Below are 24020 nucleotides of genomic sequence, written 5' to 3'. Positions count from 1 at the left end.
GGAGCCCAGCTGGGAACCCTCAGCAACTAATCCCCCCAGAAGGCTAAATAATAATAATCCCCCCAATAAAAGCAGAACCTCTGCATTTTGCAGAAAGCCAGAAAAAAATCTGATCTGATACTCTTTCTTCCTGACTCTAGGAACAACTAGCAGGCAGCTCAGTCTTGTTTACCACTTACAAGCATGAAAGGGTTAAGAAGAACCTTGCACAAACTTCGCTGTGTGATGAGCTGGCAGCCTCCCTCCCTTCCCTCCTCGCCTGCTGCCAAGAAGCAGCAGCGCTGGAGTGCTGTGATCCTCTCTGCTCTGACTGTTGCCTACTGCTGCTGAGGGAGGGAACTGCTGGCTTTCGCTGTTTCCAACCAAGCAGTGAAGCACACAAAGAGAAATCTGTTTGTCTTCTACTGCCTACGAAGAACAGAGCACTAACTCTGGTGCTGTTGAGTCAGATTGTAGATTGACAGCAAGACTTGGAATAAGAGCTATACTTGACATTAAAACCACATGAATTCAAGAGCAAAGGAGAAGATAGTGCATTTGGCAAATCTGTTACTAAAAAGACAAGATCCTGAATCCATCAGTAAGACAGCAAATATTTTTTGTACTAATCCCACTACCTAGGAGGAGATATTCCTTGATACATCACCAGCAAGATCATGGTCTGAACCAGCTGCTCTAGTGCCTAATCCCAAAACTCCTGCTTCTGAAAGGTAACTATGCTTTAATTGTTCTCTTCCTATACACTGTCACAGCTTAGACACTACCATACTATCTTACACTTCAGCATAAGAACAAAAAACACCATCCACCACTGAAATAAGAGACACTCCCCCCTTTCCTCTCCCTCAGATACTCCCTAGAGAAAATGCAAGCCATGGACAGAACCGATACTTTAATGCCTTGTTTTTATTTCTTCAACACTGTCATATCTCTAAAAGTCACCTGGAGAGAATACACCTGGTAGTGTCTGTGTTCTGAAAGAAACATTTCTGTGCTTGTCAGACAGCTCAGAGCACCTTAAACTTCTTTGGACTAATCATTCTGTTCTGTCCCACTTTTTAGTTACTAGTTTTAGTATTGGGTGGAAAAGCAAAAGAACTCAAAAGTTGCCTGCACTTCCAGAGACGCCTTGCTAGCAGGTGACACTTAAAGCAATCTGGGAGTAAAAAAAAAATGAGTGAGATAAGGCATGAGCTGCAAAACCAATTTGTGCTGTCTGTCCGCAATGTTTGGGGGAAAATGTTTTTCTCTACTACCCTGTGACCTACAAAGGTGCCAAGGGGCCATGCAGGCTTCCTAAGAACAGGGAAAATCTTGACAGTGGAAGCTCCCCAAACCCGGGAGCTGCAGAGGGAGGGTGGTAATTGCAATAGCCATGACTTCTGTGCTCACAGATTTGCTGTCTTGGCGAGACATACTCCAAGAAGAAACCTTATTGGTGTTTTGTTTGGGGCATCTATTTTCATTACTGTTGTTTTGCCGTTGTTGCTTTCTGTTAAATGTTTTGTTGGTTTTGTTTGTTTGTTTTTTGATCCTTGCATAAAAATGAGCACGAAGTTCTAAAAAGGAAGTGTGTTTGGAATCACTCTGTATCCACTGAGCATTAGTGAGCATTAACAGTGCTTGACACTCCTTAGAAACTGATGTATTGTCCAGCCAGAATAGAACAACAAAGCCTAGATGAAGAACATTGATCACAGTAAATTTTGGCACCATTTATGCTGGTTTGCTTGCTGATAAATCTCTACTTACTTTATTTGCCCACGTACTGGTGGTCTTCAAAGGGTAGCCACAGAGGTTTTGTCTGTAGTATTATGAGTTACACAAAGTTATATATACACACACACCAACCTGCTTTATACAAGGATTTTGAAGAACCTTTGTGTACTCATTTAATTTCACATTGCCTTGATTTCCATGGTCTTCATGTTTGCATTTCTTAAATGAGGGAGTTCGAGCTGAATTTACTAACACCTAAAGAGACGTGTTCACTGAGAACTAACACAATGAAAAGAAGAAATTTTTGGTGCTCCCTGATAATCATTGTGGCTGTCCACTGAACTCACTCTAGAAGTTACCTGGATAGAATATTCTTAATTTGGTGAGCCCAGAATTGGACATGGTGCCCAGGATGTGGCCTCACCAGGGCAGAACAGAGGGAGATAATCACCTCCCTTGACCTGCTGTCCACTTTTCTTGACATACCCCAGGATACCATTGGCCTTCTTGGTCACCAGGGCACACTCTTGTCCACCAGGACACCCAGGTCCTCCTCCACAGATCTCCTTTCCAGCAGGTCAGCCCCTAACCTGTACTGGCACATGCAGTTATTACTGCACTTGCCCTTGTTGAACCTCAAAGGTTCCTCTCCTCCCAAGCCTCCAATTAAAGAGATCAGAAGCAGCATTGAGCCTAAGTGGCTCACAGGAGGACGACAAGGGATTAAACTCATTTCTTACCTAAAGCTATCACATACAAGCTAGGCTATTTTTGAACTTGGTTTCACTTCTCTCATTTTTCCTTCTAGATAGACAACTTGTTTGAATATACATTATAAGAAACTGGAAACTCCATATTCCAAGCAAGTATCAGCAACCCTGGATTAAGATAGAAGATTCCCAGCAGACTCCAAACTTCCCCGTCACATGCAGGAATAAACCACCTGCTATTGGAAAAGTTAGCAGAAAACTTGCTCTTTTTGGAAAATAGCACTTACAAAGACCTAAATTATGCAACCCCTTGCAGATCAGTTTGAAAGAAGAACCAAAGCGTTTCACCTTCTAAAGGAGGTGACCTAACAGAAGAAGTAGCCAAGGATTTTGAGGACAAAATACAAGATCAGTAGCAGCGTAAAATACAAGTCCAAGACTTGTTATCACTATGATAGCAACAATGATTTACAAGGCTTATCTCATACAGTCTGCTAACAAAAACATTTTGCTTTACTGCTAACAGTAAAACAGTTTGAGGACAAGGGGATGGAGCATTTCTTCCTTAATTTTACAAAAGAGACATATCACCAACTGTCTTAAGCCTCTTCTTTAAACCTACTTTTCAAGACCAGTGAAGTAAAACATTAAAGTTGCAAGTAAATAGAGAAAATGTAGCAAAGTTGACAGCAATGACTGAGATTTATTTCAGATTCCATGGAAACTTGACTGGACGTATTCACTTTCCAACTCCAGCTACAGAAGTAAACAAAAAAGCAGATGAATATTCTGGTCTCTATGTGTATGTGGGACTGTTCTTAACACTTCTGGTTATCCTTCTCATATTGCTTTTCACTATGCTTTTGCGCCTGAAGCATGTTATTTCTCCAGCCACCACACCTTCAGAGAGCTCTGAGAATGCCCAGCAATTCTCAGATGTGGAAATGCACTTCAGAATTCCTACCATTTAGAGACCCCGAGGAAAAGAGGTGGTGAAAGGAACTTCTGCCCACCTATATGAGCCCTATAACTTACTGCATAACCATCAACAGCAGCAGAGAATACCTGGTGTCATGAACTGAGACACTGACTGGCCAGGACCCACTGGCTGTTGACCAGGCAACATGTGTGCAAGATCCTCAAAACAAATTTACATTATGAAAGACACTGCTGTCAGACTCATATTCCTTGCAGAATATGATAAAAAGTGTAATCAGGAAAGCCAAAACACATAGAAATGCATACCAGAACGTGTACTGAAGTCTGTATTAGCTGTCCTATTTCTCTGCCTTTAAATTCTTTACCTGAGAAGAGACCATTCAAGGTTAGGAGATGTAAGCGCAAAAAGTCTACAGGGCACATACAGAAATAACTGTTGGTCTGGAAATTCTCAGACATTTCCCCTATTTAAGAATGATAATATTAAACATCTTTCGTACTTGAATGGCAGATTTGTACAAGGGAGTTTCAGAAGTACACAAGTGTTTCATTGCCTGCCGGAACTATTGCTTTCTCACATTAAACTGTTCCCCATACAGATATCAGAAAGAGCACTTAAAGAAGAAAGAAAACTTCATTTAAAAAGTTATAAAATAAAAAGAGCAACAGCAGGAAATGAGCAGCAGGAGATGGAAAAAAAAGTTAGTACACTCTACTTCTACTTCATTGCTCTCCTTTAAATTAACTGAGCAGACTATAGATACAGTCATATCTTTCAGCCTTCCCAGTAACACTTAGTAACTAAAATGCATTGTAACATTTGGGAATCAGATGGACATTGTTCTCCTAACAGACCAACTCAGAATAACGTTCAGTCTCATATTCATGTTGGGTTTTCCCTTGAGAAAGACAGATGACTTCTTCCCAAGCTTTTTAGTTATTTTTCTCCAGAGAAAATTAAAGAAATACCAAAATCTGGCACTGCAATAATGAACAGAGTAAACAGCTTTGGAGATAGACTAGTAGGGAACATGCAGATAGAAAGCAGACATGACTGGATTCAAATACCTCCTCATTCTTCTAACTGAACTACCAGGATACTTTTACTTAAGTTTGTGAAGCAACAACCTGACCCCAATCTTCTCACCTATGAAAGATACACAAACTTATTGTTGTAGATGCAAAAAATGGAATCAAATATGGCATATCAATTCCACTTGTCACAGGTTATATTACAAAACCACGACACCACTGCATCTTAGAGAAAAACTTTGAACAAGATTCTGCTACACCTCTGAAGGGCATGGATTTCATCCAGCTTATCTACTCTATTACAGAATATTTCTAACATGGTAAGAGTCCTCTGCTACTTTTGACTTTTATATACACTTACTGTCAATTAACTTTTTCCTCTAAGGGCCTGGAAAGCACACACTCCCCACATATAAACATTGCTAAAATTAGAGGTGACACTGATTCCATGGTCAGTGACAGAAACAATAAATTGTTTCTCAGATGCTTTGTGTACCACAGGCTCTTCACTTACACTTGTAAATCTGCATATGGGTGAGCTGTTCTGGTGAGAAATAGCTTTTTTTAGCCAATTCTATGGGGGAGAATGGAATGACAAGTTACATCCATACTAAGTATGGGTGGTCCACTGATGTGTTTAGCACAAAGCTACTTAAACTGCTTTCTTGTGTTGAATAGCACCATTTATACATTAACCTAATCTAAGGTTTAGTCTGTAAAGTAGCATGTTGATTGTGCAAGAGGAATACAGCAGCCATATACACTTACCCAGAAAAAAAAGGTAAAAAGCTAGATGCCCTCAAGCTTTCTGCCATGGGCACAACACAGATCAGCAGGCAGGACTGTTGGCTTCTCCAGGAGTGCTACTCTCAGCACTGCAGAAGAGTCCAAATTCTACATGATGACAATTTGATTATTAACCCAGCTAAGATACATGGCTGCTATGTTAGTCAGTGACACTTAAGTGTAATGAAAACAAGTGCAGATTAAATTGGCTTGGTACAAGTTATGCATTCAGCTATCAGGGTGCAGTCTAGCCCAGTGTCAACATCCAGCTTGCTTTGCATAACCTCTCAGTTTACCTGATGCTCCATTTGAAACCTGTAATTCTTTTATGATTCAAATACACTTTCATACCAGATCAGCAACTAAAACATTAGCCTTCCAGCACACTGACTCTGGAAAAGCCTTATTTATGAGAAGCAGTTGGAAAGATTCAAATATTAACAAAAAATTATCAAGCCTACTAATGAAAAATGATAGTACCAGAGTCTGAGCTTGCTCATGGCTCTGATCACAGACCTTAGGAATAAGAGTCAGGACTAGGTTTTTGCCTTGTTAATCCAGAAAAGTCCGGAGTGGGTAAGTGGGCAATTAGGAATGTTAACTGTAACTTCTGCATGGATTTGCTGGAACTGAAAATATCACATCCATACCACTTCATTTCACCAGTTTGTTTCCTTCTCATTAATCTACTACCAAAAAATTCAATTAAAACAATATAAAAATAAAGAGGGATATATCAAACAATTGTGAGTCACTGACTGCTCTGTACTGCTATCAGAATGCTCTCAAGGTTGGGAACTCGGAGGCAAGCTCATGTGCAGAAACAGGCTCATGTGGTGCCAATGCATTTTTGCTGACCTCAGGAAGGTATCTCTGTAAGACTCCTCCCTCCCACAACAGTCTTTGTAAGTTGTGCTTGAACCACAATAGTTTGCTCCCATCTTCACAACAATTCAGAAGGAGAAAACATGACTATTTTATTAAACTCACCACCTCCCCCATTCTGCAGTTGTGGAGGAAGATAAACACTTGAAAACTTCATTGCATGCCTCATCTACACCAGAAAAAGAAATATGCCCTCATCAGTCACTAACATGTGATAACTACTCATGAAGTAACATGCAGTGCATATAGACAGCTAGAGCATTAAAGCAGGTCAGCAGATCAGGAAGGAGCAGGCTCCTCCTGCTGATGCCATGAGTGAAAAATAACCTTAAACTGAATTTGAATTTTAAGTCTCAAATTTTTTTGATTTGTCCAGATGTAGCTAATGCCAAGTTGTAAAAGCAGATCTTGATATTATATGGAAACATCTGTTCAATTCATGAGTAATTATGGAATTACACCCTCTATGCTCCCACTTGTATTTCATTTCTGTGTAAACTTGTCAACTGAGAAACAAATGATGAATAATTCAGGAGCCCTTTCCCTCCCTTCCTTCTCCTCTAGATTTATTAACCCATTTTCAAACTATAATTTGATCAAGCTAATAGCCACAGTCTTCCAAAACTGACTCTCTCTACATTTATCCTGTCTTTAAGATCAAAGTTCTACTCATGAGTCCCATTTATCAGCAATCAATTAAGATAGAGCATCCTGGCACATGTAAGCCAAATGAGACCCCATGCTTTGTTATTTGACATCTGTTCTTCTCCATAAGCAAGAAACTCAGTTTTTAATCTAGACTGTTGTCCCCAACCTATTTTCTCTTCAAGTCCTGAAATACTTGCACATCAATAGCTACTGGCTGATATTTCCTTGTGGATTTATGAAGAACATATGTACCTACCAGCATTACAGAAGGATGAGGTAGTAAGAAGCACCTATTTGGGATACTTCTACATGCCACAGGCACCCCTGTGAGCTGACATTAGATAGATTCTTCCTTGAAAAACAGGGGACATTCAGTAGCAAGTTGCACTTGGGCTACCTTTGAACTTTGTGGGCAAGCAAGTGCTGGCTCTACCTATAGGACAGCACAAACCCATGAGCTGGATTTGAATGTATTATGGGCTCAGGCACTCTGCACCACCTACCCCACCATTCTACATATGCCCCTTACACATCAAACATATCAGAACCCTTTCTTTGTCTCAGAACTAACATATAGTTGTTTCCAATACTGTGGCACAGAGTGCAACTGAAGGTGGCTTTTTAAGGCTACGTGAGCTTGTAATATTAGCTTGAAAGACATAAACCTGGTTACCATCTGCTGAAGCTAAATGAGGATAATCTGTTTTATACTTTATGCCTTAGCAACCCTAATTCAAACTAATTCATACTCACCTGTAGTCAGAGTGCAGCACTTTTTAGAGCATTACTCCATAACCCTCACAATACCGGGAACTTCTCAAAATAGCTGAGACATAATTAGTACTTAATATCCCAGGAAGCCAGTAGGAGGCTTCCACTAGCAAATCTTACAGGTTGTTACAACAGAATTAAACCCACACAAGTTCACTGTTGTTTACAGCTTTTTTGTGCTACCAGAACGTGATAAGTCTCAAAACAGTCCATACAACGCTGTTTTGATCAACGTGTGAAGTTCAGGTGGTAACATCACACCAGTTTGCTCTTGGTACCTATTGGCACCCAGAGGGAAAGAAATGTCATTCACTGCCCCATGGTCCTATTTAATTCCACATTCAGGCTGCTCAGAAAGGGTCTCCTTTTACAGGAGGTATGGTTAAGCATTCACAACAATCATATATACACTTGGCCTGGGGGAGATTTGGTGAAATTTCACCTTTTCAATGAATTTCACTAGGCTTGGAAGCATTAAAATATATCCAAATTGATACATTAGTGGAAATTCAGTGTTTCCTGTGCCCATGCTGGACAATAGAAATAACAAAGAGGTTAGGAAGAACTTACTATGCTTTGAGGCAGTGGGATGGACCAGATGTCCTCTTGAAGGCCTTCCTATGAACAGCTGCCTTCCATATCAACAAGAAAGCTGTTTGTTCAGACAACACTTATAGACAACACCTCTGAAGCTGATGTCACTCTTGCCTATTAAAGGCTTGAATTTTATGAATACTGGTTAATTCAGCAACTTTGCCTCTTTTTTTCCTTCTGCTAAGGAAACCTGAGAATGGGCTTACACCTCAAAAGCAGCTGACAGAGCAAGACACACAGAAGATAATTAAAACTTTGGATCAGAGTCCACTTTATACACACACACATTACTCATAACATAACAGTAATCCATACAATATACAAGGAAAGTTAAGGTTGGTTATTGCTAGATGCATTCATAGATACGTGGCTTTAACATTCTCCTACTCATGATTCAACTCAAAACAAGAACAGGCAGAAGGGCCATGCAGTAGCAGACTCAGAAAGACATCTAGAGAATAAACTACTCCCTTGGGGAAAGACAAACATGGCAAACAAGTGTCTCCATGGCCAGGAAGCAGTGAGAGCTGTTGCTTGTCTCTGAGGTGATTAATTTCAGCTATACTGGTCTTTCACTTCCCCAGGTATAACCTTTCAGCAATTACTTTATTTATTTTTAAGGAGGCCAATCTGCAAATAAAAGCAATATGCAGTTGCTTTTGCTCTGGTAAGAGGCTGGCACAGGCTGGCTCTCTTTATCTACTGAGAAATGCATAATTAGAGTTCTTTAAGATTTTTTTTGTACTTCTAGGGGAATTAGTTCTTTACAGAAGAAGGGCTTTCTCCATTGTGGAATTCATGCCATAATTAGACAAAATGATGGGCTAAGCCCCAGTGGATAGAATACTCCGTAATTGGTGTTCATTTTTGTTACATCAGTTTAGGGAGATTATGCTGATTCCTTCTATTGCAGCCACTTCTGAAGCAGTGTTCAGTTTGAAACTGATACGTCATTATTAGCTACTACCCACAAATATCCTTAAGACTTGATTCACCTAAATCTGATATAAAAAAATAGAACACCCCAAAGAAAATTTAAAATAACTTGCATTTGCACTGCTTAGTTTCATAAACAACAGATTTCAGCAACCATGCTTTGCCCTGTGTTCCTTGCTCAGGCACCTCTGAGCTGCACCTTTTTGGGCAGAAAAAGAACACCCAACATGATACAAATAATATACATACGTCAAAGTAAACCACACAAAAGGAATTGTTTCAGCATACACAGTACACAAGCAAATGAAACAGTTGATTACAATCATAGAATGAAGGCACTAACCATTAAAAACAGATAGAGGTCAGACTTCATGGAAAACAACAAATACTTAAACATTTCATGTAACAAATCAGTAACAAGGACTAGCGGTATGAACAGTTCAAGAGCTACAAATACTTGGTTAAAACCAAAAATGTCACTCAAAAAATATTTGCTATTAGCCTGCTGTTTTCAGAAATCAAGGATGCTCACAATTAAGCTTGCGGTTAAACTCATCTCAATCACAGATTTATTTTTATGGAGAAAAACAGTATTCTATGTATATGTAATTATTCAAGCTAATTAGCACCTTGGGGTAGACTGTTCACAAACAAAACATTAAGTGACCTGCAAAATATCCCAGCATATGACTGCCTCACAAAGTGAGAAATTAATTTCCAGGTTCAGAGAACCCAGAGGGAAAGATTTTGCCTATCATGACTGAAATCTAAGGCCCTGGAGGGAATGTGGGCACTATTTCAGACAACATTTCTTTTTGATCTTAGACATGAATCATTTCAACAACAAAGATCATTACATTCAGAAAACTTAACATTTTTGCTAATTATAACGGAAGTGTCATTGTATCAACTGTGGGTGCTGCCAATCAATTATACCAATTTTGTAAGGAAAAGAAAAATTATCTGCTTTATGGTGAAGGCATTGGGTCAAGTTTAACACACTGATAGGAACCTGCTGCCCAGCATCCTGCAAGTCCTCTTAGTCCACATCTTCATTGAAAGCTCAGAGCTATTACCAAAAGAAATTGACCACACTGTGAAGCACAAATAATTTTCTGAGCCTTATAGTTCCATCTCCCAGGCAAGGCAGAGACATACTTGTATTTTTGCCAAGTACATTCTACCTCTCTTCTGGATCGATTAAAGACCTCATTCTACTCTCAGCTGCCAGCACAATCTGTGATAAGTCAGATAAATCAAAACCAAGGCCCTTCATTTGGTCTCATTTCTTTAACAATGAATCACTGTTTCAGTATGGCACAGTGACAAGAACAGCACTTTGTAGTGTGTCACTAACAGAAAACATTGGTATACAAAGCCTTACATAAATGAACAATCATTGTATCTGAATTTCTCCTATGTTCATGAAAGAAATGAAGAAGGCAGTGTTACTGAAGATAAAAGTACAGGTAGTCACACATAAATGTGCCATAGGGTGGAGAAAAAAGGATTACAGTGAGTTCAGTAATATTTTCTTTATGGACAAAATAATCCAAAACAGTCCTGCTTTGACATCAGTGCATGCAGCAATAATGACTCTCCCAAATATAACACTGAGATCTATTTTGTATCCAAGTCCATATAACCACACCTGGGATTAACCTGGTCCAGTATTTGAGTGTGTTCTAACAAAACAGTTTAAAATAAACTGATGAATTTTATCTTGGAGTTATGACACAAGAAATCCTGAAGGAAGATTCCACCATATGTTGATACCTAAGTAACAGTATATATTTGTACGGTACACTGGAATACACACTCAAAAGTTTACCAGTCTTAAGTGTTACTAGAAATCTGTTACACCTTTCTCTACATCTTTAGCCCATTAAAGAAAAAACCTATTAACATCTTTGTGAAATTTACTGCATAATATAAACCTTTGGGTTCACCTTGCATAAAATCTGTAGCATTTCCAGCGGTATTAAAAAAAAAAGTCAAACAGTGAGTAGAACAAAAATATTTCTATATCAATACTCCTAAGCATGGCTGTTATATGAACATACAGACAAAAGATAGTGGTCCAGACAAAGCTTTTTAAGGACCACCAAGTTGAACTTAACAGTTTCAGCAAGTATCTGGTGGCCACTTTGATTCCCTAATATCTAATGCGAATAAAACTGAGATGTAAATAATAGTTTACCATTTTATTAATGCAAAAAAAGATAAAAGCAGCAAAAGAATTGTGATTAATTTAGCACCCCTGCCTCTGGTGCAAAGGTTTGAGAAGGAGGATACAGGTGTTACAGTCCCTTTGAACAATATTTGCTTCTAATAGGTAGATTCATTGCATGGCATTTTGATACTCGGCCTTCTGCAGAACTGTGCTGGTTATCTCCATTGTTAGGCTTGGAAGCACATGCCGTATTTTCAGTTTTTCACTTTGATTTTGACAGCCAATTTGAGAAGGAAAAAAAATTGCAAATATAAAAATACTTTTGCAACGCAATGGCTAAAGAAGAGAGCCTACATGCTTGATGGCTTTTAATCGATGCAGTATATGCAGACAGCCCTCTAGCGGTGTGAATGCCACTGATCGTGTTTCCACAACTCCCGCACATTTCTGTTATCTATTCACGCAGAATTAGAGTACTGTATGGAATGTTCAGTTAGTCTACATCCCACCAAAGTCCTTTTAGTTTATCAGTAGAGTGACTTGGAATCCCTGAAGAATTCTGAAGAGCAATTCAAAGTGCCTTCAAAAAGTACTGCTGCTGAGAGTCTGCCATCAGAAAATAGTTAGCACACAAAAAGCAAAACTTAAACAGGACTCATCAGTTATTATGCTGTGTGGTGAGTACAGATGTTTTTATGAATCTATACAGCAGGAATTAGATGGGAAAAGGGATGAACTCCACTCAAAGAACCTTCATAAAGATCTAAAACCATTTACTTAGGTGTAATATTCTAACTCCCTTAAAAAGTATACATCAAAAAGAATAACTGAAATGGAGGTACCTTGGTGCTTGTAGAATGCATGCAGGGCCACCTCAGGATTTGGTTACATGCACACCAGCACAAAATGCTTCCACAGAACAACACTCAGTTGATTTCAGGGAGCCAGATTTACATGGATGAAAATAAACGTTAATAGATTTGGTTGTCAGAGGAATTACACAGTGATATAAAATACAAGGCATTCAAAGTGTTTTCTGTGGAAGTGCTTGCTGGTAACTGGTAGGCAGGAGTAGCAATACAAGCTTTCCCACAGACGGTAAGGAGTAGTGCTACATTGTCACCAATAGAAGTTCTCTGGGGAACTGAAGAGACCAGCTGCCAAGAGACATCATAATATTCAGTTAGGATAACACACCATGCAGTAGAACTCAGACTGCCTCCTATGCCTGTACATCAGCCTGTATTGAAAATATCCTTCAGATTGTTTTACAGCCTCCCAATTTTAATTGGAAATGAACAACCTTGAGAAATTTTATTTCATATTAAGCCCACGTTCTGGTTCTTTAATGCAAGTATTTTGCCTTTTACAGAAGCCTATCAGAGGCATCAAGTATCAGAGGTTCAGGCTATGATCAAGTTTCTCACACAGCAAGTATCTACATAGTACACACTATATCCAACTGTAAAGATGTTCTGCTCTACACATGGATCAAAGTCCAGTAGAATTTTACTTTCATTAGCACAGAATTAGCAAGCCAGGAGCTTCCAAGTCAGGATTCAAAAAAATCATGATACTGTTTAAATACAAAGTAAACAGAAGTAATAAAAAGATACATAGTTACTTATATACAAGTATTATTTATGCCTTAACCTTAAGGAACTTAGGATTCACTTAGTCATTTTTCTCAGTCTCCTCTCCACAAGCATAAGGCCTTAAATCATGATCACAACTCCAAAACCTGGAGCTTTTAGTGGGTGCCACCAAATATTTAGAAAAACAAAAAACAATGAGATCAATCTGATCACAGACTGATACAGTGTTCAGTCTAAGCCACTTTCTCCCACCACAGAAGTGAAATATTTAGTCAGTGGACACAGACTTTTCACATTTCTTCAGTGTCTGCCCACTCTTAGTTGGCCCTGAGGAAGAGATTATCTAACACCCCTTTAGCTGTCAACATTCAGACAGAGCTTTTGTGCATCTCCAGGCCTGTAAACCTCAGTGTAAAATAACAAGCCCGTGAAGTGACAATTCAAGTTATATAGAAATGTTGAAATATTTCAAAGTATACCATTTCACTTTGCTTGACAAATGTTCCTGTCATTTTCCCAGACCAAGCATCTCTGAATCACATTAATATGAAGGAATAATTCCCTCAAATATACTCTGTAAAATTTTGACAGGTCCCTGCAGTGACTGAAATGTCCCTCACAGGGACATCACAGCTTGATGAGAGGGGAAAAGTAAACATTTTTTCAGTTTAAATGTACATGAAGTCAACAAGAAAAACAAGTTCATTTTCACTTACCTTGTAAATTAACACATGTGTAAAAATAAAGGAAAATGTACTACTAATGGAAAAAGTAGAGAAGTCCAACTGCTCTCTTGTGTCTCATGTGATCCACTGCAACACTGTATCACAAGCCAAAAGGAGAAACATACTGCACATGAAATGCAAAGTAAAGGAAAGACAGGTTTGTGGTTTTAACTAGTCATTAAGAACATTTTTCCTTCAAACAAACCCAGTCATTGCAGGCTTACAGGCTTCTTTACTTTTCTCCTGGCAAAATTTAATTGGAACAGTTGTGAGTAGTCTTTAGACTCCAAGAGCAAACTGAAGGCAGTATGTAGTTTACAAAAAGCAAGATGTGAACTAAGTAATTTATTTTTATGCATTTTCTTATGCCTGAATAATATAATTACGGAGCTTTCAGAGCAAACTATGGCAAGCTGAGTTGAATACAAAGAGACAGTGTTCAAAACTGAGCCGTCAAAAGAAAACCAGGAACATCTCAAAGAAAGGCTAAGGAGAAAAAGCAGCATACACCATTTCTCACCTAACAAAAACCAGCTTGCACTCACTCCATCTTTAGTCTCTTTCCCAATGTTGTCATGGGAAGATAATACCAGAATATAAATTATGCCGTATAAAGCACAGATGGACACAGGCTCTCATAGGAAAATACGTATTTCATCCCTCTTCTAACTTTTCTCTTGGGTCTCGACTACATTATGTCAGCTTGACCCCATACTTCTTTTGAATAAATATCTCACACTCCATCAAGGAACACATTTAACCTAGAGAGAAACAACTAGATCTGCAGAGACTCTTCAGCCCAAGCAGGGCACTGTTCCACAGACTCTGCCCCAAATGTAACAGTCACTCACTGTCTGAATATAGGGCTAAAAGAATACTATCCCAGCTACTAATGGCAATAAAGAGATAGACATTAACTTAAAAACTGGGGAATTGTGGCATGTTGGGTTTAGGTAGGTGCAATCCTGCCTTTTTATGTGTGCATTTTCATACTGATGCTTGTGTAAATAAGGGAACCAAATTATTTGTGAACAAATTCAGTTAAACCTGCCAGATCCCCCTGAGCTGGATTCCTGTGTGTTTGTATGAGCATCCATAAAAGCACAAGAGCAGCATAGGAATGAATGGACAAGAGCAAAGCATAACACCAAGTCCGGATAACCTGATTTCACTTGCCTTAGAACTGCAGGAATAAGCTCCAAGTTCTGTGACTGACCTGTAGTTCTTACAGATAAGCACTCACCCTGCTTACATCCTACAGTACAAACAGAGATGGGACTTAGACTCTCAGTGAATCATTCCCCCTTTCCTTATCCATTTTAGTTTAAGACCACCTTAACAAGCCTAATTCAATATGTAAGTAGAATGCATCAGAGAAAACTCCAAAGGAAGTTTAGATTTTGTTTCCCCTTTCTAGTCTCTAAACAACACAATATTGTGAGCACAAACTGCAGAGGACACTGACTTTACAGCGATGTGCTGAAAAGATCAAACTAGAGTATGATGGAAGAGACCTTAAAGCCCATCTAGTCCCAACCTCCCACTGTAGGCAGGATTGCCATCCACTAGATCAGGCTGACCAGAACCCCCACCCAACGTGCCATTGAACATCTCTAGGGATAGGGTATGTACTCTAGACAGCCTGTGTTAGTACCTCACCACTCCAAGTATTTTCTCTTACTATCTAATATACATCTCTCCTCCTTTAGTTTAACACTATTCTCCCCATCCTACCACTCTGTTCATGTTAGAAGTCAATCTTTCTCCTATTGACAAGCTCTCTTTAAGAAGTGGAAGGCCACACTAAGGTAATCCAGAGCTTTCTGCCCTCCAGATAGAAAAAGCCCATTGCCTTTGGCCTCCCACTGTGGGCTCCAGCCATTTGAAATCATAAGGCACACTCTACACTTCAGACATTGTTTCAGAGATTTCTGAATGGTTTTCAGTCTAGAAGGCAAATAAACAAAATAGAGCCCTATAGAATGAAATTCAGCTCTCATAATTACAACAACAAAAGAACTAGAGATAGAACATGACCAACCACAGCCTTAAATACACAACATTTTAGGAGTTGTGCTTTTAATCCTTATTTCAAGTAAAATCACATATAACATAGTCTGTCCTATGAAACAGTGAAACTGCTTCTGACAAAACTTTTTTGTAATACCAAGCAAAGCACTGCTGAGAATATCAATAGACATTTAAAAAAATTAATTAAAAATTAACTTACCCCACCAGCAATTAGGATTTATAGCCACAGAATGCTCCTAACAAAACAACCTCCAGCCAGAAAATCTTCCTTGCCAGAGGCAAACCCTTACATGAGCCTGGGGGGTGGACCCAGGATCCACTGCCTCCAGTCACATGGGAAGCAAGGGCTAGTTTTTTGCACCTGTGCTTCCTGGGCCAGCCATACCCCTGTACCATGTGTTCAATCAACAGTTCAGGCTATGACCTAACAGTTTCCCCTACAAACATTATTCACAGGCCTGTAAAAACTGATTAAGTATTAAGGACTCTCTGTTGAAAGGTGCTGTATAGGGACTGTTATGTCACAGCTGGATATTCCACAGCATTGTTAAGAGGAATTTTACTGGGCAGCCTTCACTCCAATTTCTCACTTAAGGATCAGAAAGACTATTAAAAGCATCTTCACTTTAGTGTATTGTAAGGTAGAATGATACAAAGATAGTAACAGATATTCTAAAGATTATAAGGAAAGACTCACTAATATTGATGCCTTCACTAGAAAATGCTGAAGCAACCTCCACCAGAGAGCAGTCTCCAAGTGATGCTGCCTTAGTGGTGGTCAGCCCTTAAATGAGGTACACAGGAGGTGGAGTCAAGCTCCACCCCTTTCCGGAGCACAGCTAAATTACTCTCACCTGTGCTCCCACAGCTGACCCGACACTTGCCTCAGCTGATTAATCAGAGGTTCAGGCTGTGATTACCAGTTTCCCATACACGTATATATAATATATTAAAGTTTGAAGTAATAAATAGGGAAAGTATAAACAATTTACTGCTTGTATACAGAATGTTTTCCAGAGAGTGCCTTACTTCATAGGAATTTAAGTTACTACTGGACAGCTGAAACCACAATTGTTGATGAGGAATGGTGACAACCTTTATAAATTTGTTCTAACTGAGGAATGAATGCATGGACTCAACTCACCATAATGAATTTACTTATCATTTGGGCCGAGAAAAAGCATGAGTTACAGTACCTTAATTACAAGCAAGCAGTAAGCTAAACTACAGAAACCTAGCTCAATATCAGATAATGATGCAGAAAGGAAATATACTTAAATTCTATCTTTATATAAAAAATAATTTCATTAACCTACTCTTATCTTTCCTCAGAAAGGTTTACAAATGTGTTGATGCTCATCCCTGATGCACTTGCAAGTTTAGCGTTCTTTCTATCATTCTTGACACTTCCTATTGATCAGCTGTCAGGACCCTAAAATGTATCTGTATGTTTTAATAACCAGCCTCACCTGGTGCCTTTATCACACACTCTCTGATGGTTGTGGGGGTGTGTAGGAGGACATACAATAGGTGGGAAGAGTTTTACTTAAAGCTGTGGCTCTAAGTTAAGGGAGAAGTCTTAAGGAAGAAGGTTTTCCTCTTAGTTTTGTTCTTGAGTTGCTATTTAGGTTTCCTTTCTTGGAAATATCCCGTTACCTTATTTTTGCCCGTGGCTGCTAGACTGCTGACTGGATTTGCTGTTGCTACTCTGGAGTGCCAGACTGCACCCTGTTGGTGAGGCCTTTGCCTGGCTTGTGTTGCATCCTTAGTGTCTGATTTTCTTTCTCTAGGAGAGAGCATAAAGAGCAACATGAGGCCCTGAGCACTCAGAACTGATATTGGTTTGCTAAACAACGTGTTTCTCAAGATAAAATACCCTCTTCCTGTGTCTACTGTACCGTTTGCTTTAATCAAAAAACAAATAAATTTTAATGTAGCTTATTATGCTAAATGGAAACAATAGGGGTCTAATGAGCATTGTGAATGAGCCATTAACATGGCAATCAGAGGTATCCTCAGGATTGGCTAGATCTCTGCATCCTTCTTGGAACGCTCAGCAATGCATACAGCTGTGACTGTACATACTGAAATGAACTCAAGGAATAAATAGATTTAGATATCTAACTTGAGTAGCCTTCTCTTCATAGAACTATGTGTTACACCTAGGAAAACTCGGTTCCTTTTATGTAAGTGGTTAACCCCAATTATCTGTTTTAATACGTTTTGTTGTTTTCCTTTGTGTGGAAACTAACCTTTTCTCCACAACAGGATTTCATCAAAAGGGAAAATGTACCTGAGGTAATAAATCTACTGCTGACTTCATCCTCACAACTGATTCAAAGCAGCTTAGCAACAGCATGTTTTCCAGAGAAGGCCTCCATCTCCTGCCTGATTTCCTATCCCTGGCTCCTGGAATCACAGCCCAGAGGGAGCCAACATGCACTTGTTCAAGGGAGCACTTTACATCAGCCTTCTTAAGAAGGTAGTGAGATCAGCCTGAAACATCAACAGAAAGAGGTGCACTTAGAGAAAAGGCATTAGGGAGTGAGGAAACCTACCTGGATTCAGTAATATTAATCATACCTATTTCAAACAGCCAGAAAGCACAAACTGGCAATAGCTGGTACCATTCACATTCCAGAAGCTTTCCAGCTGTAGGAATGGAGTGTTGTTTCTGCATTAAATATTGAGAAGGGGGAAATGATCTGAAGAAGCAGAGCACAATGTATTTGTATTTTGTAACTTGTCCTTTGAAATACCATATGTTTCAGTAGCATGTTTTAGAAACATAGTTGCTGAATTATGTGATTAAAATCTATTGCAGTTTTGCAAGAATTAAATGCTCCAAATAGTATAGGCATAGTATCAAGGACTAGAAAGCATATTGTTTGGATAAGAGACCCTCAGCAAAAGAAAAACAGACTAAACAAACATCAAAGAAGCCAGGGTCTCTACACAAGGCCAGATTGCCTTGCTCTGTGGATGGGATGCAACAGGAAAGCATCAAGATACTCCCCTTTATTCTCTTTCCAAACTTACCTCTATCCAAGGACAAGCAGATGTCCAGAAACAATGACTGAGTGTTGAGTGAGCAAACGTGAGTAGTTAACTAATTAGTGATATATGCTTAGCAAGTAAAACTTTATCCAGCACCTGTATGTTTAGCTGAGCATCAGGAAGATTGTGAACCTGAATACTCAGCCACTGAGGAGCCAGGGGAGGCAGCAGAGATAAGCATCGAGCAATAGGGCATAGAAGATGTAATGCTGTTTTCTGTGTGCTCTACTGCCTGTGGGAGGCCCACCGTTGTAATTGCAAATAAAATGTGCTTTATCAGAGACACTGTTGTGATAGCTTATTTGGATGTTTCCAGCACAGCTGCATTAATCAAGGCTCCTTGGGCTAGTTAATTGCTTTGTGAGGAAAAGTCATTAAAGAAAAATGCCATTTTGGTATTAGTGCGTGTATGTGTGCTTGTGTATGTAAAAGTGTGTGCTTTCCAGTGAAATAAATGGCTTTTTAAATCTAGTTGAGTCTGGCAATTCCTCTTCCACTGAGAGACAACTTCCTTCTCCACACAGGAACTTGAGGGGAAGGAAATGGGATGAAACAGAAATAAAGAGAGAAGGGACAGTAGCACCTACAGAGGCAGCGATCCTCGAAGCAAATCACTTTCATAGCAGGGCTGGGATAAACTGGCGATTCTATCCTGCCCTGCGTCAGCTACAGCGGGCGGAGCTGGGAGGCAGGAGCCGCCCCTCAGCCGGCCGCCATTTTGGGAGGGGCCGGGCCAGCCTCTGGCGCGCCCTCTGGCGCCCGCCTGCCCGCAGCCGAGGAGCAGCTTGACCGCCGGCCGAGCGTGCGGTCAGCGGCCATGAAGTCCGTCTTCGTCACCGTGGGCACCACCAGCTTCGACGAGCTGATCGCGGCCGTTTCTTCCCCGGCGGCCGAGCAGGTGAGGCGCAGCAATGCCCTCACGGCTGAGGTGCCGTGTCTCAGCCCTGCGCCTGCGTGGTGGCTGAGGGGGCGGCTGTGGGGAGCGGCGTGAAGCCGAAGTGGGAGCTGTTCTGCTGGGAATGGGAGGCACTGGAAGGACAGCCGGCAGTCCCGGGCTGCACTATCCTCAGCTTCTTTTCCTCCGCCCCAGGTGCTCCGGAGCCGTGGTTGCCGGCAGCTGGTGCTGCAGATCGGGCGGGGTGCAATGCAGCCCTCCCCTCAGCACGGCCCGACCTTCGTGCGGGAAGTGTTCCGCTTCAAAGAGTCGCTGGCTGAGGAGCTGCGGAACGCCGACCTGGTCATCAGCCACGCAGGTGGGGCCCGGTGGGTTGCCCAGGTGTGTTTTTGGGGCAGGTGGGGCATGGTGGGTTGCCCAGGTGTGCTTTTGGGGGCGGGTGGGGCATGGTGGGTTGTCCAGGTGTGCTTTTGGGGGCGGGTGGGAGTGTTGGTGGTGGTCTGTGCTGTGAGACGCTGGGCTGAACTGGCATTACATGCTCATGTCCACAGCTGAAGTTGTATGGATAAAAGGTTCTGTTCTCTAGTCTCTAGTCTCTAGTGTTTCAGTATGTTGGTGTTTCATCAGCTAATGCAAACACTGAGTGCTTTCTGCTTCTCCTGCAGGTGCAGGTAGCTGTTTGGAGACTCTAGAGGAAGGAAAGCCGCTGCTTGTGGTGATAAATGAGAAGCTGATGGACAACCATCAGCTGGAGCTGGCACGGCAGCTCCACAAAGATGGACACGTCCTCTATTGTAACTGCAGGTATGGAGCTGCTGCAGTTGTCCCACCAAATACAGTGCTCAGGGGCATAACTGTTATTACAGTATTGAGAATGTAGCAAGAAGACTTACATCTTTCTCTGTAACAAAATCACACTAACCATGTACCTCCGTAAGCTCCCTCACTGGGTGCAGACCTTAGGAGTGCTTGCCTTTCTTTTATTTGCAAGGTGGATTTTCCATAGGTACCTTTTCCATTGACAGAATCCTGCACCTGGGTAGGAATAACCATGTGCATCAGTACAGGTTTAGGGGTGACCTGCTGGCACAGTGATCTGAGGAGAAGGACTTGGGGTCCTGGTTCATAAGAGGTTGGCTGTGATCCAGCAGTGTGCCCTTGTGACTTAGAAGGACAACGATATCCTGGGGTCAGGTCATGAGGGTATGTCCGGCACATCAATGGAGGTGATTCTAGTCCTTTTACTCTGTCCTGCTGAGGCCGTATCTAGAATACTGTGTCCAGCTCTGAGCCCCTCAATTCAAAAAAGAGTCCAGCGGAGGATCACAAAGATGAAGAGGAACATGTCCTCTATGAGGAAAGGCTGAGAGACCGGGGGCTGTTCAGTCTGGAGAAGAGAATGCTGAGAGAGGAGCTCAGCACTGTTTATGAGTATCTGAAGCGTGGGAGTCAAGTTGATGGGGAGCAGACTCTATTCAGTGGCATGCAACAATAGAACAAGGAGCAATGCAGGAACGGGAACACAGGAGGTTCCATAAAAACATGAGGAAGAACTTTATTGTAAGAATGATGGAGCACTGAAACAGGCTGCCCAGAGAGGCGGTGGAGACTTTTGGGACCTGCCAAGATGCCTTTTTGTGTAATATATTGTAGGGAACCTGCTTTAGCAGAGGGGTTGGACTTTCAACCAACAGTTGAAAACCATGAGCTATAAGGAGTAACTTGCTCCCTGCAGGCTTAGTACTCAATTTCATTGTGTTGCCATATAGATTTCCCTTCTGAAGTGCACTAAAGTTGACTGCTTAAGAAAAATGAAAGTATCTGGAGTATTTAGGGGAAAAAAAGTAACATAGAATAGCCCTTAGTGATATGGATCAGGAGTCCATGAAGCTCAGTATCCTATCTGCAGTGGCCACATGCAGGACAAGAATGCACGGCATCTCCTTCTATTATTTTCCCTCTAACACTTGAGTAGTTTGATTCAGGGATGACCTAGGCCAAGTGCTGTAGGGTTCGTAACTTTAAATACATCTGTCTGTGAATCCACTACATCACCTCATTTGACAGGGAGTTTTGCTGACTTACTATCTGCAACATGAGGGAAGAATAAAAAGCACAGCTCCTTTTGTTTGTGTTCATCCTGGCTTCTGTTTGTTTCATTTGCTATCCTTGTTATGTCTATATCTTTCTGTTTTCTCTTTATTTATGATAGTTTATGATCCATTGTACTCTATAAACAACAGATGACCTCTTAACTGAAAGCAGGAGAAATGTAATTGCTGTTATTTATTCTGCATCTTGTTCTTTTGATCTGCAAATAGGACTTTGCATGTTTCAGAAGAGCTTTCTCTGAAGGTCTGTCATTCAGCAACAGGAAGGCATTTTTAATTCATTTTTGAGCAGTGCTTAGTATTTGAGGCTTATTTGCAGTCTGACAATTGAAAGATAACAGATTGATTTAGCTGTTATCTCTGGTAATGGTGTTAAGTGGAGGACTATGCCATGTGTTCAGATGGGATTAATTCACCATAAACCATATTGAGAAAGATTCCCAGGCTTTATTCGATATACCATCATTGCAGCCGTAGAAGACATAAGAAGTCAGAACTGAACTGGCCCATGAAAGCTGTGACTTACGTTGAAGTGTGTTCTTCCAGTGAGGGCTGGGGCTCACTAAATGATGCAGTTTCTTTTCCTTTCAGCATATGCCCTTATTTCTGTTTCAGTGTTAAAGTAGTATGAAAGAAAGAAAAGTGGAGGCAGGAGAGAGAAATCTTTGGGATGAATCTGTTTTGTTTTTTGTTTCTTTGGCTTTCACAGCACACTCGTGGAGACACTGCAGTCAATGGACTTGTCAGCTTTGAAGCCTTTTCCTCCTGGACAACCAGAAAAGTTTGCTTTGTTTTTGGATAAAGTTGTTGGGTTTGAATAAACGATTTTGAAGAATAAAAAGGCCGTATCAAAACCATTCTCATCTCTTAGGAGGCCGTCCATGCTTCAAGATTCCACCAGCTGGGAGAAACTCAAAGAAAATTCCTGTTAATATCAACTGATGGTTTGCAGTTCAGTTCCAGTTCAAAGTTATCTATATTTATGCTTAAAAGAGCACAGGGCCAAAAAAGAAGAGAGAGTATGAACTCCAACTGGACTGATGTGGTAGGAGAAGCAAATGTAGACTTCTGGATTCATTTATTTATTTGCTAATATAAACATATCTATTTTAAAGAAGTTACTGATCAGGCAAGCAAGAGATGTCCCAGAAGACATGAAGAGTGAAATACCTGACCTAAGAAGCATCAATGAATAATGTGAAATAACCTTTCATTCAGCTGGAGGCCCGTGGATGTAAATCCTGATGATCCAAGAGGTGAACACTGGACAGAACATCCAGCATCCAGTCCCTTTTGCTTTCGCTACTGTTAAGGCTAAAGCTGGATCAAACCACGCTTTAGAGAAAGGAACAATCTGCTTCTTCCTTTTGCAAGTCTGATGTATTGTTTTCATTCTTTGCCTTGGAAGGGTGATTCACAATTTAGAATAATGCTGCGGAAGGATCAGATTTGTAAAATCTTCCTGCAAGTGGTTCCGTACACAGCAGTAGTGCTACCAGGGCTTTCACTTGCTCTCTAACAACAGTAATCTTGGACAAATGTGTTATATAAATGTTAATACACACATATGTAGACAGACAGTGCTAGCTGTTGGTGAGTGGTGGGGTTTGATCTCCCAGTTCAGCTGCATAACTTTGAATGTGCAACAAGTACGTGAAAGAAACAATACAGAAGTTTATTTTGTAGGATTATGGGGCTATTTTTGTCAAAATCCCAATGTTTTTAATAAATAGTGCCTGCAACGGAGTGTGCATGTCTTCTGTGACTAGTTCACAATCTCGTTTGTGCAAATGATGTATTGCTGTGAGAATAACTCACTAGAAAAGCATACAAAGCTAATCCATACATTCAATTTATCCTTGATTTTATGTATAAGCTTTAATGGTCTAACAGACTGAGGAACTTGGCTAAGTCGGTCTTATGCGCCATCGTACGGCTTTGCTGTCAGGAGACCGAGTGTCTCCATGGCCCATAAGCACCTATCTAAACCTCGGGCCGGCATTGTCCCTAGGGTGGACAAGCTAAATTGTTTCTTAACTGCCCATGGCGCTGTCTCGGCTCTGATTGCTCAGCGCTAGTGGAAACGTCCTTGGTTCCCTGCTGGGCTCTGCCTTCAGCGCTGCTTCACGTGTTTACACGTGGAAAGTGAATTTAGGAAGTGAAAGATGTAGGGGGAACGTGCTGAACTGGGCCTGGGCGTGGGGAATTAACTGCTTTCCATGGGAGGAGAATGGGGCTGAAAGGGCACGTTATCGCATCGTTACTTGTTTGATTGCGGTGCGGGAACGCCTTAGTTGCTCCATGCTGACTGTAGCTCCCCGTTAGAAGTGAGGGAAATCAGTTTCTTTGGTACCATCGATGTATCCAGGTGAATATTTTTAAAAGCAAAGATGATTTCAACTTCACACCGTCC

At 40.9% G+C, this 24020-nt stretch overlaps 2 protein-coding genes and 1 non-coding gene across 3 annotated transcripts; all 3 read left to right on the top strand.

Annotated features, from left to right (window-relative positions):
- Positions 1-274: 274 nt before the first annotated feature.
- LOC107312888 (uncharacterized) lies at positions 275-19072 on the top strand. The gene is made up of 2 exons (XR_014945680.1): positions 275-710; positions 17813-19072. It is a non-coding gene; the product is annotated as an uncharacterized LOC107312888 (transcript).
- On the top strand, positions 2989-3544 carry SERTM2 (serine rich and transmembrane domain containing 2). Its single transcript, XM_085546197.1, has one exon. It carries the CDS (start codon positions 3122-3124, stop codon positions 3398-3400), a length of 279 nt encoding a protein of 92 aa, XP_085402323.1. The 5' UTR covers positions 2989-3121; the 3' UTR covers positions 3401-3544.
- Positions 19073-19321: 249 nt separating the features above from the next.
- On the top strand, positions 19322-23353 carry LOC146760980 (UDP-N-acetylglucosamine transferase subunit ALG13-like). Its single transcript, XM_085546196.1, has 4 exons — positions 19322-19499; positions 19692-19854; positions 20162-20300; positions 22317-23353. Exons 1-4 carry the CDS (start codon positions 19419-19421, stop codon positions 22426-22428), a joined length of 495 nt encoding a protein of 164 aa, XP_085402322.1. The 5' UTR covers positions 19322-19418; the 3' UTR covers positions 22429-23353.
- The last annotated feature ends 667 nt before the right edge of the window (positions 23354-24020 follow it).

This window comes from Coturnix japonica, chromosome 4, assembly GCF_054131305.1.
Source record: "Coturnix japonica strain WE chromosome 4, WE-NBRP24, whole genome shotgun sequence".
NCBI classification, from domain to species: domain Eukaryota; kingdom Metazoa; phylum Chordata; class Aves; order Galliformes; family Phasianidae; genus Coturnix; species Coturnix japonica.
Note: the sequence above shows the minus strand (reverse complement) of the source record. Positions and strands in the feature narration are given on the sequence as shown.

Excerpts from the sequence above, each read along its gene's own strand:
- LOC146760980 (XM_085546196.1), top strand. The coding sequence starts at position 19,419 with ATGAAGTCCGTCTTCGTCACCGTGGGCACCACCAGCTTCGACGAGCTG. Across the intron at positions 19,500-19,691 it reads CTTCCCCGGCGGCCGAGCAG|GTGCTCCGGAGCCGTGGTTG; the intron begins GTGAGGCGCAGC and ends CCTCCGCCCCAG. Across the intron at positions 20,301-22,316 it reads GTCCTCTATTGTAACTGCAG|CACACTCGTGGAGACACTGC; the intron begins GTATGGAGCTGC and ends TGGCTTTCACAG.
- SERTM2 (XM_085546197.1), top strand. The coding sequence starts at position 3,122 with ATGACTGAGATTTATTTCAGATTCCATGGAAACTTGACTGGACGTATT.